The sequence below is a fragment of the Styela clava genome, chromosome 12, assembly GCF_964204865.1.
Source record: "Styela clava chromosome 12, kaStyClav1.hap1.2, whole genome shotgun sequence".
NCBI classification, from domain to species: domain Eukaryota; kingdom Metazoa; phylum Chordata; class Ascidiacea; order Stolidobranchia; family Styelidae; genus Styela; species Styela clava.
This window is the reverse complement of record NC_135261.1, coordinates 1,791,055-1,809,371: the sequence shown is the minus strand read 5'-3', so window position 1 is coordinate 1,809,371 and position 18,317 is coordinate 1,791,055. Positions and strand designations below refer to the sequence as shown.

The 18,317-nt window shown below is 39.1% G+C and overlaps 1 protein-coding gene across 6 annotated transcripts in view; it reads left to right on the top strand.

The window, feature by feature from the left end:
* Positions 1-18,317, top strand: part of LOC120330502 (DNA topoisomerase 2-alpha-like) — a 65,089-nt gene that overhangs the window by 28,934 nt on the left and 17,838 nt on the right. For all 6 annotated transcript variants that reach the window (XM_078118278.1, XM_078118277.1, XM_078118279.1 and 3 more), the window contains exons 16-25: positions 41-150; positions 2,017-2,227; positions 3,314-3,435; positions 4,111-4,259; positions 5,885-5,971; positions 7,887-8,031; positions 8,581-8,715; positions 10,851-10,951; positions 13,884-13,983; positions 14,926-15,040. In XM_078118278.1, coding sequence (XP_077974404.1) covers positions 41-150; positions 2,017-2,227; positions 3,314-3,435; positions 4,111-4,259; positions 5,885-5,971; positions 7,887-8,031; positions 8,581-8,715; positions 10,851-10,951; positions 13,884-13,983; positions 14,926-15,040 — 1,275 coding nt within the window. The remainder of the gene's footprint in view (positions 1-40; positions 151-2,016; positions 2,228-3,313; positions 3,436-4,110; positions 4,260-5,884; positions 5,972-7,886; positions 8,032-8,580; positions 8,716-10,850; positions 10,952-13,883; positions 13,984-14,925; positions 15,041-18,317) is intronic.

Sequence of the window (18,317 nt, the reverse complement as noted above, 5' to 3'; positions counted from 1 at the left end):
GGTTGCCAACCCCTGCACTAAGCCATCACTTTATTTCTAGGTTTGGGAACCTCTACTGCAAAGGAGGCAAAAGAATATTTCGCTGATATGAATCGTCATCGCATACCTTTCAAGTACAGCGGACCAGATGATGATGGGAACATAGATTTGGTAAGTGTTTAACCCTTTCCCTCCTTGCTAATGCAGCATTTATTTGGGAAAATCCGGCCTAGGGAGCTACTTTGTTTTTACTGCGGCACACATACAAGTTCTGAGCAGCATGGGCGAAAGCAATCATACGCATAACAAAAATTCCGCATTGCTATTTGAATAGAATATTTATCTTAAGTTCACTGTGAGAAATTTGATGGAAGTAAGTTGTTCTTGGTTTCTAATTATGGCATAGCTGGCAAAAACACGAAAGTCAAATGTATAACCGAACTTCGACACAAATAGTGTTTTATCAACCACGTATATGCTCCCGCAAATTCTACATGGCAATATCAGTCTGCGGTAAATTTGCACATTTGTTTGACAAAGTATGTAGCTGACTAAGCATGCGAAATTTGACATGTTCTAGAATCTTCTAAGCCTTTCTCCTTACTAACACGCGAGTCGGTAAATAAAATTCGGAAATCCCACTTTATTACGCAATCTTTATCGGCTATTTTACATCAAGTTGCATAAAGGGACTGAAACCTATGGGGATATATTCACTTGGCTAACACAGACAGTCCCCGAACTTGTGACTAAAACTAAAATAAGGAAATATGGATAAGGAAAAAACTAAAATAAGGAAAATATGAATAAAATTATGGCCTAACCCTTGTAGTCATCATTTTAACGTTCCAGGTTGGAGATCTCTGGCCAAAACCCCATGTCTATCATTACAAGTTTGGTGGATTGTTTGGACTATGCTACTCCACCCCTTAGCTTGCACACCTTGCTTTCCTGGGAATGATTATAGCTTTGAAACTGATGCTTCAAGCAAATGAATCTCCAGTATTCATACTGTATGACCCAGGTTAAAGCAGGAATCTTTATTTTGCAAAATATTTGCTCAATGTCTCACTTTTGAATCGTGGATTTTTTTGCCTGATAATTTGGCACGGTATGACAAAAAATTTGGAAGCCACTGGTCTAGTCACTCTTCACAGCGCAAGTCTATATAGCTGACATGAGCAAACTACGGCGTGTGGGCCAAGTCAGTCTGGCCCTCCTGATGTTGCAAAAACCAAATTAAAATCAAATTTCAATATTTTAGCTTAAAAATAACTCAAGTAATTCGTTGAGATTGCGATGAAATTTAGTCATGACTCGAGGCTCATTGTTTTCCACTTCCATGCTTCTGTAACACTTCGTACTCATAAAATGTAACGATAACTTATTATGTCTAGGGCTGGGCATTTTCGAATACCTTATGATTTCAGAATCGAATCGAATAATTTTTTTCGAATCGAATCTCGAATACTTGAAAATATAAAATTGTAAGCGACTTTATTATAGTAATTGGTCCTCTCAACAAATGAATTACTGAAGACATAGAATAAATCACCCAGATAGATTACTGAGCGTTCACACAGAATAACAAACACGTTTTATCAATAACTCACTACAGAAAATAGTCATATGTTAGAATTTCGTTGAAAAAATATGACTCCAATGAGGAAAAAATTGGGGAATTCACCTCGACCATTTGCGGCAAGATAAAAACAAGATGGCGGCGATTCAAAATTTAGCTCTGAACCGATTCGAATAATTTACTATTCGATTCGAAATACCCAGCCCTAATTATGTCACACTTAACATGGCCCGTCAATCTATGTGGGCAAAATTTTTGGTCGCTGATCCAAACACCTTGCCCACTCCTGTTATGTAGCCTTGTTGTCTTTCAGTTTTTTTCAATTTTTGCACTTAGAATTGTTGGCTAAATTCTTGAGTAAAATTTTACCAGCTTCAAAAATTTTCCTCAGATGTTCCACTGCTTTCTCTACTTCAAATAGAAACATTTTTTAAACCCAATATTTCTCAATTCAGGCTTTCAACAAGAAAAGAGCTGATGACCGCAAAGAATGGCTGACCAACTTCATGGATTCGAGACGTCGACGTCGAGAGGATGGGCGACCAGATTCTGATATTTTATACAATGCGAACGTGAAATCTCTCTCGTACAGTGACTTTGTCAATAAAGAGCTGATCCTGTTCTCATGTGCCGATTTAGAAAGATCGGTGCCTTCACTGGTTGATGGTAAGCTTGTTACAAGACAATAAACTCAAATAAAATCCCCTACAATGTTATGGTCAGAAAATACTGTAACTGCATGGTTTGATATTATAAGAGATACGTCCTTTTCTATCTTCCCTCATCTCAGATTTTGCCTTTGGCGTGCACGCCAGTCAGCCCACTTTAGTGAAGCAGCCAACTAAGGCCAAATACTTGAACTAGAATGTAACAAATTGGGTACGCAGGGCCTTTACTGTTTTATTTTGATGGTTAGTGACTGGTATTCCACATAGGGTGTAAGAAATTAATTACCGTAGGCGTTGCTTCCACCCTCTTTTCCTGGGAATGATTATATTTTTGAAACTGATGCTCCGAGCAAATGACTATCTAGTATTCATACTGTATGACCCAGGTTTGAGCATAAACATTATTTTTTTTGGTGCTCCCGAAGTATGCGAACCAAGATGGCGGACATCGGAACGTAACATGGGTATCAGGTTAGGGTTAGGCGATAATTTTTTTCCAATTTTCCTTATTTTAGTCCTATTATCAGTTCGAAGACTAGCCAAGAGCCTCCCGTAGTATTTATACCTAAAATTATGGCCTAACCCTAACCTAGTACACATATAACATTCCGATGTCCGCCATCTTGGTTCGCATACTTCGGGAGCCCCCTTTTTTTTTATAAATATCCTTCTATAGGGTAAGGGAGTTTATGTGACCGTAGGTCAGTTACGGCTTCATCCACCATCAAGTCCATGCCTCTGAAAACAAATACCTAACTAATCCCATACCCGACCTGGACTGGTAACCGGACGAGAGGCCGTGCATCGCCATATGGTTGAGCCGTCTTATTGGCTTTTCTCTCCCCCGGGATAAATATGTAAAATCCTCTCCTATATCTATATTTTTCAGAGTGCAGCAGGTCATATGAAAATAGGTTATATTATTTAATCTTATTTTTCCTTTCTTTTGGTCAGTAATGTGCCTTGCAAAGAAAGTAAATATGCTGCGAATTTAAAGAGTTTGGCCTATGAATTTCAATATTAAAAAGCCTATTCGTCGGCCATTCTCTAACTGTTCGAACAATCAATAATTTTCACTTCACAGGATTAAAACCAGGGCAACGTAAGGTTCTTTACACTTGTATGAAGAGAAACGACAAAAGAGAAGTTAAAGTTGCCCAACTCGCTGGTTCTGTCGCTGAGTTATCTGCCTATCATCATGGAGAAGTGAGTGGAGATTGGGTAGAATAGTGGTTTTTAAATTTTCATGATCCGCGCCTCCTCTGATTACTCTGCGAGGGTTTGAATTCTGTAGGGGATGATTATGAGCGAGAGGATTGTTTGACTCCTTGTCGCCGTAGGGTGGTTCACGTAACAACTGGACGGTTACGGCTTCCTCTGTCCATGCATCTGAAACAAATAACTGGCTAACTAATCCCATACCTGACATGGAATGGTAACCGGACGAGAGGCCGTGGTTCATTATATGATTAAGCCGTCTTAGCAATTTTTCGCCAGAGATAAATATGTATATCTTATTCCAGGGTGGTCCAAGATTGGCAGCTCCACGGGCCACAAAATTACTTTTTCATTGTTTGCGGGCCACAATAGTGCCAAGAACTTCGCTCGTTTAACTTCACTGGTTGCTTCAGCAAGCCATAACACTAGTCAATTCAGTGGCATTAATGATGCAAAACTAAGGTGTCGGAAGATTTTTTGCTTAATTTTATGACGAAACAACAGGAAATGCGATTTTTTAAATTCCTCTTCGAATGCGACGCGGGCCACAGATAATGGTGGCCCGTGGGCCTGGGTTTGGACCACCCTGTCCTGTTCTCCGTCCTCAGCCCGTCATTCTGTCACAGTAGTTTGAATTTAGAAACAATCTATAAATTTCACCAGGTTTCACTGATGTCAACCATTATCAATATGGCTCAGAACTTTGTTGGATCGAATAATTTGAATTTACTACAGCCGATTGGTCAATTTGGGACACGCCTCCATGGAGGGAAGGACGCCGCCTCCCCTCGTTATATTTTTACAATGCTGAGGTTAGTGGTAGAACACGCTTTTCAAAGTTGTATCATCGTTGCTAAGAGTCTATTTAAAGAAGGCTTGCATAGAGTGGCGTAATGGGAGTTGGGTCGAACCCTCTTGAAATGTAAAAAAAATGCTTTTTCTGTATCATGCCTAGCAACAAATAGTTTGCGGAGCCTTTAGCAACAGGTGGGCAACCTATCCCGTCAAGCCCTTTAATGTGGCCCTTGTCAACACTCCTCAATTTATCATAAATTCCTGGTTCGACAGTTTATGTTTAGAAAAGCGCCCACATGGGAAATTTGCTCTTGTCGCTGTGGTAATTCTTTCAGCGTTCACCCTGTGCCTTTATTACCGTGAGGCTAAGCAATAGCGGCATTCCGTATTTTGGTGCTCCCGAAGTATGCGAACCAAGATGGCGGACATCGGAACGTAACATGGGTAACAGGTTAGGGTTAGGCGATAATTTTTTTCCAATTTTCCTTATATTATTCTTATTATCAGTTCGAAGACTAGCCAAGAGCCTCCCGTAGTATTTATACCTAAAATTATGGCCTAACCCTAACCGAGTACACATATTACATTCCGATGTCCGCCATCTTGGTTCGCATACTTCGGGAGCCCCCGTATTTTTGTATGGCCCACTAGATGTCTTAGAGTTGGTTATAATATGACCCGCCAACAAATCTCTGTTCCAGAGGAGGGCAACTCAACTATTTTTATCGAAGGTCCGCAAACAAAACTTCAAAATTATTCTTTCCAGAAATGATATTTTGGCATCCTTAAACGAGCACTTCCTCGACCGACTAATGATTAGTAGCATATTAAAAGTGTTCATTATGGTGTTATAGTTCTTTTCGTATACATTCAAAAGTATGAAAGTCATTTTATAATAGAAAATTCAAAAAGTGGGGCTAATGATCCGAAATAAATAATTAGGTGCGGTCCAAATCCAATACTCGAAAGGTACCCGGATTCGGACCGCAGTCCACCAGTTGAGTAGCCCTGATCTAGAGGATTACTTGAGCCCGATATCCGTGCTATTAGAGTACACTGCATTTTCTAGTCTGGGAATGATTTTAAATTTGTTCAGTATTTTCATCTTGTGGTGAAATGTGACTGTTTATACTGAAAATATGACCCAGATATGAAATAAGTCTGCTTCTAATCTGGGATAAGTACCGTATTTTACAGATCATCAGTGCGCTTGAAATATGTTTTTCTCAAAATCCATTGTGCACCTTATAAGCCTCTGCATCTAATGTTCGAATTAGGTGAAGCTTTCTCCTTTATCGCCTAAAACCAGTACCGGTTGCGCCTCCTAGCCTGATGCGTGTCTTATGCGCTTCGAATATATTTTTCTCAAAAATGAGCCATATAAGCTGGCGTGGCTGATGTATTGATCAGGTAGTGCTTCATACTTTATCGCCTGCATTCAAAACCAGTACCAGGCACATCTTATGTGTGAATAAAACCCCAATTTATTGGACTTCAATCGATATCAAACCTTTTTTTCCGACGGTCATGATCGACTTTTCATACCCCTTTTATAATATGTCATAACTAGTTAATCAAACGTGCGAGAAACTTCTTCGAAGTCACGTTGAAAGCTTGTTTATAATCTCCCTTACTTTTCCAGTCCACTGACTCGTCTCTTATTTCCTGCGATTGATGACAACACATTGACTTGGTGTTACGATGATAATCAGAGAGTCGAGCCAGAATGGTGAGTTTGCTGTCTTTAAATTTTTTTTTTCGCATGTGGGGGAGGGGCTTACCCGAGGGGGTTTGTGGGTCAGAACCTCTACTTTTGAAATTGAAAAAATGGCATTTTCTATATCATACCTAAGTGATTCAAGAGTCTTGCTGCACACTAACACACTAATATTTCTGTAACGTTTCGTCTGACCAAAGTCAGACTTCTCCAGACATACATAGTTCAACTGCTTTTCTTGTTACTATGTATGTCTGGAGAAGTCTGACCTTGGTCAGACGAAACGTTACAGAAATATATTTGCGTTAGTGTGCAGCAAGACTCTTGAATCACTTAGGATTGTTATCTCTACTTTTGCTACAGCATCCTTGCATTATATACATACGGATTCACCGGCACAAAAGCATAGAAGAAGGATAAGTAGTTAGTCTCGCAGACATCAAATAATCAGCGCAAGTTTCTGTATCTTACATAACATTTTTCCGTAACTTAAGACGCTTTTTGAACACCAACCCCCAAATTTTTCCATGTAACAGAAGTCTGAGTAATAGCAAAACAAGAATATCGGTCGGAGACCGAAGACTTATCGATCTTAGATCGGTAATTAGTTAATAACTCGCTAATTATACGACATAATTAACCCAAAATCTATGGGCTTCTGGTCCGAGGTAAGATGCATGCACATGCGAAATTTGGAGCAGATTCAACCACGTGTTCGTGAGATATCGCGTTCATCTAACAGACAAACAGACAGACAGACAAACAGACAAATACCTATCAACATACTTACCGATCTTAAGATCGATAAGTAAAAATGTTATTAATAAAGCTCTGGTTACTTGTGTGGAGCCTTCTTAATAGCAAATAGTGAAATATTTTCTGAAAAAAAAAAAACAGCCAGCAGAAAAGACTAAGTTTCAGTTTCATTACCATGGTCTGAATCTTTAAACCATTCTGCAAAAGTAAAATATGGTCTTCATGGAAATTTGGGTGAATTTTGCAGTTTAACTCAAATTTCATAATAGAGCAACAACTAGCATAATTGATATCTTTTTCCCTTTGTGGGTGTGATAGCATTGTGATTGAAGCTTTGAACGTATCCAAGTATGTATCATGGCGCAGGTTATATATTTCCGGTTCAAACCTCTACTATTCAGTGTTGCAGACAGAGGGGGGGTGGGGGCAGAATCTACGCGTCCCCCCTTTTAGTGAGACTTTACAAATGTGACTCCCGATCCATCAGTGAGAGCGCTGTAGATTCCTGGTGATTTCTTGTTCCAATTTGTCCAGAATATAAGGTTGGGGCTAAAAGATAAATTGAAACGATATTTATATGAAAGAAGCTTTGTTTCGAAAGAAATCAAAATCAGATTTCAACCTGTAAAACAAACATTGTTATATCGAACTGCCAGGCCATTGTGCTGCCTATATTACCGTATATACTCACAGATATGCTACCGTATATGCTTGTTTTATCACCCGATCTTGATTAAGGGCCCGTTTGAATAGCCGCCCGTGTGAACAGAACATAAAAATAAATAAGGGACGGTGCTTGAATACCCGCCTAATGTAAAGCTGATTTTTCAGTGAACGTAGAACAATAGGAAATAAGAAGCGCTTTTGTCACAGCGCTGTTGAATTTTAAGCGCTGGTAGAAAACACTCATGCCTTAGGCGTCCAAGTACATTACAGATAGCATTGATTACGTAACATCATGGTTCTCAAACTGGGCGTCGCGAGGCCCAAGTCCGTCGTTTCAATATTGATAGGGCGTCGCAAAACTTGCGGTGCAAAACCTGCGGTGCGTCAAAATTTCCGTTATTCTCGTTTAAATCATAATTGAGAACTTGGAATAAAACCATAATATTTGAATAATTAGCTGTCCTGACCTGAGTGATTAATTGAAAACATCCATATTTCTTGACAGGTATTGTCCCATCATTCCAATGATATTGGTAAACGGTTCTCAGGGTATCGGCACAGGATGGTCTACGTCGATTCCAAATCACGACATCCGAGATATTGTTGAAAACTGCAGAAGAATGATTGACGGCGATGAACCTAAACCGATGGTCAGTGGAATATTTAAACACTTTTATGCTGATTCCTCAGTCAAAATATCTTTCCTCATTTATCTTTTTTATATAATTTAATATATATAATAATGTCACGGTTCTGTATTAAAAAAGGAGGAAGAAAAGACAGAGTCTATCGAGCAGTGACACCCAAGGTTTTAATATCTAATAAAAAAGATTGGGCAGTTCTGTATATAAAATTCCCTTTTTTTTGAAATTACATATTTGAAGCTTGGGTGTCGCTGCTCAAATGCTTCAAATGCCAGCTCTGGCCCCGACTTCCATTCTCCCAGTGTAACTGCATGATTAAAAAAAATTTCGAACATTGTATATGTTTGATTTTTTACAAGTTAAAAAAAAATACACTTGACACTCGTGTCCATATATTTAAGCATTTTTCTCTTATTTTTATATGTCAATTTCAAACCTAAGCTTAATTCACTTTTTAGAAAGTATCATCATTAATTTTAACCATTATTTATTCAAATAACTTGTTTTTTTCATGATAAAATATGTAAAGATAAGATACTTGCTTTTGTCTTACAGAAAGTGAGTTACAAGAATTTCAAAGGCACGATCGAAGAGATTGAACCGAACCGATACGTCTGCAGCGGTGAAATTGCAGTGTTGGACGATGACAGTGTTGAAATTACTGAACTGCCAATCAAAACTTGGACCCAGGTAGATTAAGAGGGCAGGATGGATAGAATAGGATTTACATATTTATCCTGGGGGAGTGAAAAATTGCCAATACGGCTTAAGCATATGGCAAACCACGGCCTCTCGTCCAGTTACTGGGATTAGTTGGTTAGTGACTTAGTGGTAGAGGAAGCCAACACCAACCAGAGGTTACGTGAACCACCCAACGACGACGAGGAGTCCAGCAATTCTCTCGCACATAAGCATCCCCACCGGGATTCGAACTTTTGAACCCACGCAGGGTAATTAGAGGTTTGGGTATCTTTCTCCTAATTATGCGCCCAGTGCGCCCACAAGCAAAGGGTGTCCTAGGTCAGGACTACTCAACTATTTTCATCAAAGGTTCGTACACAAACTTTTAAAATCACCGGGGTCCGGATATATATACACTACAGAAACAAGCTAATGTTCACCACCATGTCTAAAAATCAGTGAAATATGTATGAAGAAGCTACTGCAACTTCAGTTTTTATGCCGGCATTGACATCTTCTTGATCAGTGAGTGAGTCGATGCTCTGAGAAACTTGCATTGCAATGACAATTTTCCACTGCGGTTTAGCGAAAAATGCTTTACATCACGTCAAGAAGTAGCCGCGATCCAAATTTAGCTTTCGAAAGGTTCGGATGCGAACCGCGGTCCGCCAGTTGAGTAGCCCTGTCCTAGGTATCATTTGCTATGACTGCATTAGTTTGGTTAGTTGGAAAGTTTCTTTGATTCTGTAATGAGCAATCCTGAAAAGGAAATATGAAAATTAGATTCTCTGTTTGTTTGACTTAACTATGTTGCCAGCCCCAGGTTACAAATCTTGGGGTCGAATCCCGTCCCCACCTCCTCAGCCTAGATGTTGTAAATTGTGTACACCAGGGTGTCTTAAAAACCGTCTTTCGGGGCACAAAGAAGTAGTTTGGGTTGGGGTAATCTACGTTGTTACTAGGGCTGGGCATTCGAATCGAATATGAAATTATTTGAATCGGTTCAGAGCATAATTTCAAATCACCGCCATCTTGTTTTTTTTTTCTATTCGCCAACGGTCGAGCTAAATTTTTGCCTAATTTTTTTTATCGAAGCTATATTTTTTCAACGCAATTCTGACATATGACTTTTTTCTGTAGCGAGTTATTGGTGAAATCGTGTTTGTTATTGTGTGTGAACGCTCAGCAATCTGCCTGAATAATGTAATCTATCTTTTCAGTAATTTATGTGTCTGCAAGAAAGAAAGTTACATACAATTTTATATCTCCAAAATATTCGAGATTCGATTCGATTCTGAAATCATCAGATATTCGAAAATGCCCATCCCAAGTTGTTACCCACTGTTACAAATCTTACTCGGCAATTGGAAATTTTTAAACCCCCTTTTTGAAAATTTTCTGGATACGCCCTCAACCTGGGGTTTGGCCCCATAATATCTAAACTACGACATGGTTACATTTAGTAGTGGGATTCAGCCGGTTCGCACCGGTTCTAAAGAACCGTTTCACGGAATTTTATGAGATCAGCGAAGCGGTTAGCATTACATGACTTTTTGTAACATAATCGCCTGAAAATTTGGGTCTAGTATAGTTTAGTACCACAAGTACTTCCAGTTGGCGAATTTTGCATATGTTATTCCTAACCCTCACCTGACTATGCCATCCAAAAATTACGTCACTATGACGTCACCATCACGTCATAGGGATCGCCAAAGTATAATTACGATCGCCCGAAATGGCATCTGCGCCGCCGATTACGAACTCGCTAACGCCGGCGATCTCTCTCCTATCGTGATCGGGAAAACGAGAGAAATAGCTTGCTCGATTTCGGGTGATCATCTGCGCGTTTTGGACGACCATCCGCATACTTTGGCGGGCCTTATTACGCCAATGTGAAGTCGAAATGACGTAATTTTTCGGTGACGTAGTCAGGTGGGGTTTAGTATTTACATATGCAGAAATTGTTGAGCCAGGCCAACTAGAAGTGGATGTGGTACTAAACTATACCAGACCCGAAAATTCGACATTTGTATGATGGAACCGGCTGACAAAAAATGTAAATCTTACCACTGGTTACGTTCATCGCGTAAACCACGTGTTCACTTAGATGTACTTCTTAATAAACTGTCTTTATCCTCTTCCAGGCGTACAAAGAGTCTACATTGGAGCTAATGTTCCTTGGAACAGACAAAGTGCCGCAGAAAATATTAGAATACAAAGACTACAATACTGATACTACTGTCAAGTAAGTTGGATTCGTGCAAGATGTTTTTTGATTTTTTTTAAGGTTTTGCTCAAAGTTTGATATTCAGTCACTCGGTGCCCGATCATTCACCTAGGTATGGACTTTTCCCCGAACATCGACTTCCTTGTTTACTTCATGACATTGGCCAATCAGCAAGATGCAAAAAGTGACGCAACAATGCTCCCTTTTTTCAAAGATTTTCAAGCGTGGTCGTAAACATTACCTCGTTTTTGTGTTTATGAACTCTATTTGTTAGTTTTCAGTTGTGATTCGAAAACCTAAATATAAATCAGATAATTCAATGATCACTCTGTCTTCCTAGGAGTTTAATTGCAGTAATTAATAATAAGTGTAGAAATAGCTGTGATAGACTAGGCTAAAATTCTTTACCGGTACTTTTAAAAAACAGATTGTTGTATGAAATGAATCATAATGATGATTTGAAACACATACCCATTTTACAGGCGCAAACTCGCAAAAGCACTCTTAAAATAGCCCCGAAAATTTTGCAGTGGTAAAGTATAGGAAGAATTTTTCGGGGGTCAGAGGTCGGGGAAATGTCCATAGGCGCAATACGCAGTATTAAATATGTTGGAAGGAGCCCTAATTTTCGTAGGAGAATTTCTAATGGTCAAGTTACACCGTAACAGTTAACATGGGGTTTCAAGAGTCTTATTAGGGATCTGAAAATCGTTTCAAGCTGCCAAAAATTGCTATGTTTGATACAGAGTAATGCTTTGGTGCTCCCGAAGTATGCGAACCAAGATGGCGGACATCGGAACGTAACATGGGTAACAGGTTAGGGTTGGGCGATAATTTTTTTCCAATTTTTCTTATTTTAGTCCTATTATCAGTTCGAAGACTAGCCAAGAGCCTCCCGTAGTATTTATATCTGAAATTATGGCCTAACCCTAACCTAGTACACATATTACATTCCGATGTCCGCCATCTTGGTTCGCATACTTTGGGAGCCCCAATGCTTTTTTACTTTTAAAATTGAGGGGGGGGGGGGGTATTGTTCCTAAAAACCTGCCTCCCCCTCTTGGCTACACTGCTCTCTAGACTCCATAACTTTACAACTATGATCAGATAAACCAGCAGGAAAGACTAAGATACAAAGTCTCACTTTACTTTGCATCTTTAAACCATCCTGCGATATTGAATATCTCTTGAACTACGAAACATTATGCGAATGATTGTTCCACATATTGATAGTTGTGAGATGACACCTTATTTGTTGGCCACAAAACAGGGTGCTCCAAAAGTGTGTTTACCAATATGGAGGTATCTTTTTTTCTCGCCTACTTTACATCAAGTTGTGTGAAGGGACTGAAACCTATAGGCAGGGGGTATATTCACTTGGCTAACACAGACAATCCTGAACTCGTAATAAAACTAAAATGAGAAAATCGGAATAAAATTATGCCCTAACCTGGTACACACACTACGGGAGTACTCAAAGTAGACCTATGGATCGTTTTCTAAATTGAATTTCCTCTGCAATTATTTGACCAATTCATCCAATAATGCTCAAGAGGCAACTGAGATGTGCGTATTTGGGGTGACGTTATCTCACTCGGCGCCACTTTCGGGTGTTCGATCATCGAATTTTCATCACTGCAGCATTTTTGACTCGAATTTTTTGTGCTCTCGTAGTATGTGCACCAAGATGGCGCACAACCTGAACATAGTATGTATACCAGGTGAGGGTTGTTCAGGTTGTGCGCCATCCTGGTACGAATACTACGGGAGTTCCTAATTATTCGGCCGACATTGAACTGTTTAAGTATTGAGTCCTTTGACTACCAAGGTATCACTGTAATTACGGTCGATTCTTGCTGGCGGCTGGAAACATTAAATTTTGTAAAAAAAAAGTTTCTATGAAATTTTTTCGGTATTTATCAGCATTGAAAGTTTAAAAATACAGGTTGAATCAGGGGCATAGTCGAGATTTTCCTAATTAGCCACAAGGGTGAGGCTCTGAACTTCTGAAATGTAGGAAAAGAGCATCTTTCTGTATCATTTCTAAGCAATTTTCCGTAGATTGAAACGTGTTTTAGACCAGTGCTCTTCAACCGGGTATACAGTATACCCAAATGGGTGCTCCCGAAGTATGCGAACCAAGATGGCGGACATTGGGACGTAACAGGTTAGGGTTAGGCGATAATTTTTTTCCAATTTCCCTTATTTTAGTCCTATTATCAGTTCGAAGACTAGCCGAGAGTCTCCCGTAGTATTCATACCTAAAATTATGGCCTAACCCTAACCTAGTTACAAAGCCCCCCCAAATGTATACCGGACCATAAGGAGGGTAAACAACTGATAAAGGGTGTACGAAGGGTGTACAGCCTAAGTCAGGGATGCTAAACTCTAATATAATAAGTTATAAAATATTCAAGCGGACAATGCAAACTCGGCGCACATGAAATATAAAATGTCGTTTACGCAAAGAATCGACGTGAGCCCATTGTTACATCACAAATTACATAGATAATGTGGGCACGTGTCTGGGTTGGGGATTTTGGCTGCCATGCACTTCGTTTAATTTATGTTGAACATTATTCCTGTTGACGTTAAAGCCGTCAGTCAAATTTATAACTTAAAGACACCAGCCTATTAGATTGTGTGATGAGATATTGCAGTACAATGCGCACTTAAAATTAGATGTTTATCCAAGCCTTAAATAAACATCGGTATTTGCAAGGTATACAAAGTGCTTGAAAATTGTAAAAGATATACCACGATAAAAAATGTTGAAGAACACTGTTTTAAACCCCTGACACTATTGAGAACCCACAACCCCCCCCCCCCCCCCCCCCCATCTTTAAAAATTTCTGACTATGCCCCTGTTGAAAACACAGGTCAGACTTTTGTTAAAACACAACGAACTCACCATACCAAAGCATCTTCTCAATCCAATCCTTATATTCAGATTTAAAGTGAAGATGTCATCAGCTACACTTCGTCAGAATGAAGACACAATTCATAAGTTCTTCAACTTACAGAATACTATGACATTCGCCAACACATTGGTAAGGGTTACAGTTACGTATTTATTTAACTTAGAGAGAGTGTTTCCCAAAGCTGTTCGACTCTGGGCCAAAAGTAGAAACGGAGGATATTCGCGGGCCTGCAGAGTAGAGAGAGTAGAGAATTTTATTTTCTGCCTCTGGCTTTTCACACAATCTTTTCATGTCTTTATTATACACTAACAATGTTGTTTGTAAATTCCAATGACACGAAGAAACTGCTTTCCTGTCAAGTTGTCTTTTTTTCCGGTAAATTTGATTTTCAATGAGTTGATTCGGCAAGGCTACTGAAACTGTTTAAATTAATGAATTAACGTTTGTTGAATGCATGTTTATTTAAAACCAGCAAGAAAGACTAAGATACAAAGTCACTTTATTTTGCATCTTTAAACCATCCTGCGATATTAAATGTCTCTTGAACTACGTAACATTATTTGGATGGTTGTTCCATATATTGATAGTTGTGAGACAACAAAGCGAGAGATAGATAATGATTAGTTTTCGAATATATTGCTTAAGTACACGTTGCAGCTAGTAGAATAAACAATAAGGATTTAGGATAGGATTTACATATTTATCCAAGGGGGGGAGGAAAGCTGATAAGACGGCTTAATCATATGGCGAACCACGGCCTCTCGTCCGGTTACCATTCCATGTCTGGTATGGGATTAGTTATATATTGTTTGTTTTCGGAAGCATGGACTTGGTGGTGGAGGAAGCCGTAACCGATCAGCGTTACGTGAACCACCCTACGGCGGCGAGGAGTCCAGCAATCCTCTCGCACATAATCATCCCTGCATGGGATTCGAACCTGCGAACTCACGCAGAGTAATCAGGTGCGGTGGCGAGATTGTTCCTAAAGTTTAACATGATGAGCCACACCGCCGCTGTAAATGAAATATAACCGGAACATCTGGCATTTTCTAACACAGTAATTCTATTCAGGTTATGTTTGACGAGTTTGGTTGTCTCAAGAAATACAACACAACGCTCGATATTTTGAAAGATTTTTATAAAATCAGACTCAAGAAATATCACGACAGAAAAGAGTTCCTAATGGGTAAGTTAGCGATTCAGATAAATAACTAAACGGAACGCGTTGAAAACAAACAGTTAGATATCACTTGTTGAGAGCGAATGTTGCACCTTATCAAAATAGCAAGTTATTATGTTTTGAGGACTACTGGATGAAATACAACAAAACAAGGGTTTATCCACAAATCCAAAACTATGGCTAACTTCTATTGGGTAAGTTAGCGATTAAAATTGAGGGCTTTAAACCCAAAAGTTTAAAACTTGAAAAAAGTGACTTCATGAATATGACAAAAATGTATATTGTAACTTTATATTGAAATACTTTGGTGTAATGCAGGGGTCGGCAACCTTTTGTTGCTCGCGGGCCAAAATTAAGGTTGCAAGTCATTGGCGGGCCGCACATATTTTTAGAAAGTTGAAAAACCGAACGGATGGTACTTTTTATAATAAAAATCAAGCAGTGCTACTTTTCTCGAATAGAATATAGATTTATTTCCTCATTGCATCTCCTAAAATTCCATTTGAACATTTTCAGCGTCATTGAACCCTTTGCACTCAGCATCAACTTTACTGCGTTTTGTTGTCATTTGCTTAATTATAATTAAATTGTATGATTAAACGAGTAATTGTGAATTATATAATTGTTCGGTTATAATATAATTCAGTCTAAAGATTCGTCAAAACGAATGTTTTGTTACTATAATTTAGTGAAGCGTCGCGGGCCGGATTATGGTGCTCCGCGGGCCGTAGGTTGCCGACCCCTGGTGTAATGTAAAAATGTGATATAAAACGCAGCAAGGGGATTGGGCCCATTACTTAAAATAAACCTGCTAGCTGTAACGGTCTAACTTGGCTAATAGAAATCCCACAACATCTCCTTTGCAATGGCTACGTCCCCGATTACAGATGATATTAATTTACGTTAAATTAATGTGTCATCATAAATGGCTTCTAGTGTGGGCTTTTCTCATTGCCCACACCCAACTAACCTCTCCATTGCCCCATTAGAAGGGAAGAGGACCCAGTATGAGAAACCCTGGTGTACACAATTTATTACTTCCTGGGTAAGGTAATGACCTTGGGATTTGACCCCGAGAGCTATTTCAGTTTTTAGCATAGTTTCGGGGCCCAAGCCCACCCACCACTTGTAGAGCCCCTCAAGTGTATATTTAAAACGGTTCCATTATCGCACTTATGAATTTTTTTGTTTTACGGATAATTGAACCCATACTCACCCCAACCCATGGGTTTTAGCACCCGCATATAGATTGAACCCGCGGATATACGCATGGGTTCAAATGTACGTGGGTTCAAATGTACGGTCACCATTTAAAACATCACTTAGCTTATGAATTATTAGAATTGTTCGGTGATGTCTACTCGAATGCGGTACTGCGGAAAAAAAAACAATAGTCCTTAGCGCAGCCAATCGAATAATTACCGGTACTCTTGGTTGGTTATTCAATGATCTGCTTTTGCCATGGTTACCGCGACTTGTCATGTCTTGAGTCGCTCTCTTAAATAGAGTGACACCGGGATATCGCTCGAATGTGTTTTAACAGTCGACTTTTATTAGTATATTATGTTCGCCTCCTTTCTCAGTATGATTTAATGTAGGACTCACTCCCTCATAGGTAACGCTGCTCGATACACAATTACTGGTTTATCGCGTCTCCTTTCACAATGAAATGCATTTTTTTATTTCTCCTAATTATGTTTGTCCAATGTGTTACTTTCGGTTAGTGATAAAATAAACTACCGACTGACTTTTATGCGGCGTATTTATACTTCACTCAGAACAAGACTCTGTACAAGCAGTGACTGATGTGCAGGGAGACTATATTTGAGTGTATATTTAAAACATCACTTAGCTTATGAATTATTAGAATTGTTCAGTGATGTCTACATCACTTAGTGATGTTATTCAATGATCTGCCTTTGCCATGGTTACCGCGACTTGTCGTGTCTTGAGTCGCTTTCTTAAATAGAGTGACACCGGGATATCGGGTCGCTTGAATGTGTTTTAACGTTCGACTTTTATTAGTATATTATGTTCGCCTCCTTTCTCAGTAGTATGATTTAATGTAGGACTCACTCCCTCATAGGTAACGCTGCTCGATAACCTTACTGGTTCATCGCGTCTCCTTTCACAATGAAATGCATTTTTTTATTTCTCCTAATTATGTTTGTCCAATGTGTTACTTTCGGTTAGTGATAAAATAAACTACCGACTGACTTTTATGCGGCGTATTTATACTTCACTCAGAACAAGACTCTGTACGAGCAGGGACTGATGTGTAGCGAGTATGTGCAACAAGATGGCGGTCACCGGAACCTGGTATGTGTATCAGGTTAGGGTTAGGCCAGGGGTGGGCAACTTCTCTAGTTGGCGGGACAGATGTGGGAAAATGGAGTCCTCGGTGGGCCGGATTATAACATGAATAATATTCAATATCTTAATCACATATTTATTCGCTATTGCAAGAAAGAAAGTTATAAATCACGTTTAAAGTAAAGTTTAAACTTTACAAAAAATAGAGACCAAAAAACTTCTATTGGGTAAGTTAGCGATTAAAATTGAGGGCTTTAAACCCAAAAGTTTAAAACTTGAAAAAAGTGACTTCATGAATATGACAAAAATGTATATTGTAACTTTATATTGAAATACTTTGGTGTAATGCAGGGGTCGGCAACCTTTTGTCGCTCGCGGGCCAAAATTAAGGTTGCAAGTCATTGGCGGGCGGGCACATATTTTTAGAAAGTTGAAAAACCGAACGGATGGTACTCCTTGTAATAAAAATCAAGCAGTGATACTTCTCTCGAATAGAATATAGATTCATTTCCTCATTGTATCTCCTAAAATTCCATTTGAATATTTTCAGCGTCATTGAACCCTTTGCACTCAGCATCAACTTTTCTGCGTTTTGTTGTCATTTGCTTAATTATAATTAAATTATATGCTCATTAAACGAGTAATTGTGAATTATATAATTGTTCGGTTATAATATAATTTAGTCTAAAGAATCGTTAGGCATCGCTTAATTAATTTAATACAACCTGGATCAGGCAGGGCAGGGGTCGGGAACCTTTTTGGTCAAGAGATCCATAAAAGGTATATATTTTCAATTGCACTTCCAAGCGAGCCATATATAGCATTTCTTCACTTAATCAGGCTCACACGCAGCACAAAATCTACGTTACTCATCACCATTCTTTCGTTCAGGCATCTCCGTAGTATTTTACTAGCTAGCTTTGCCAGTCCGATCTAAATATGACAAATACTGTAACCAGTATGCACAAAC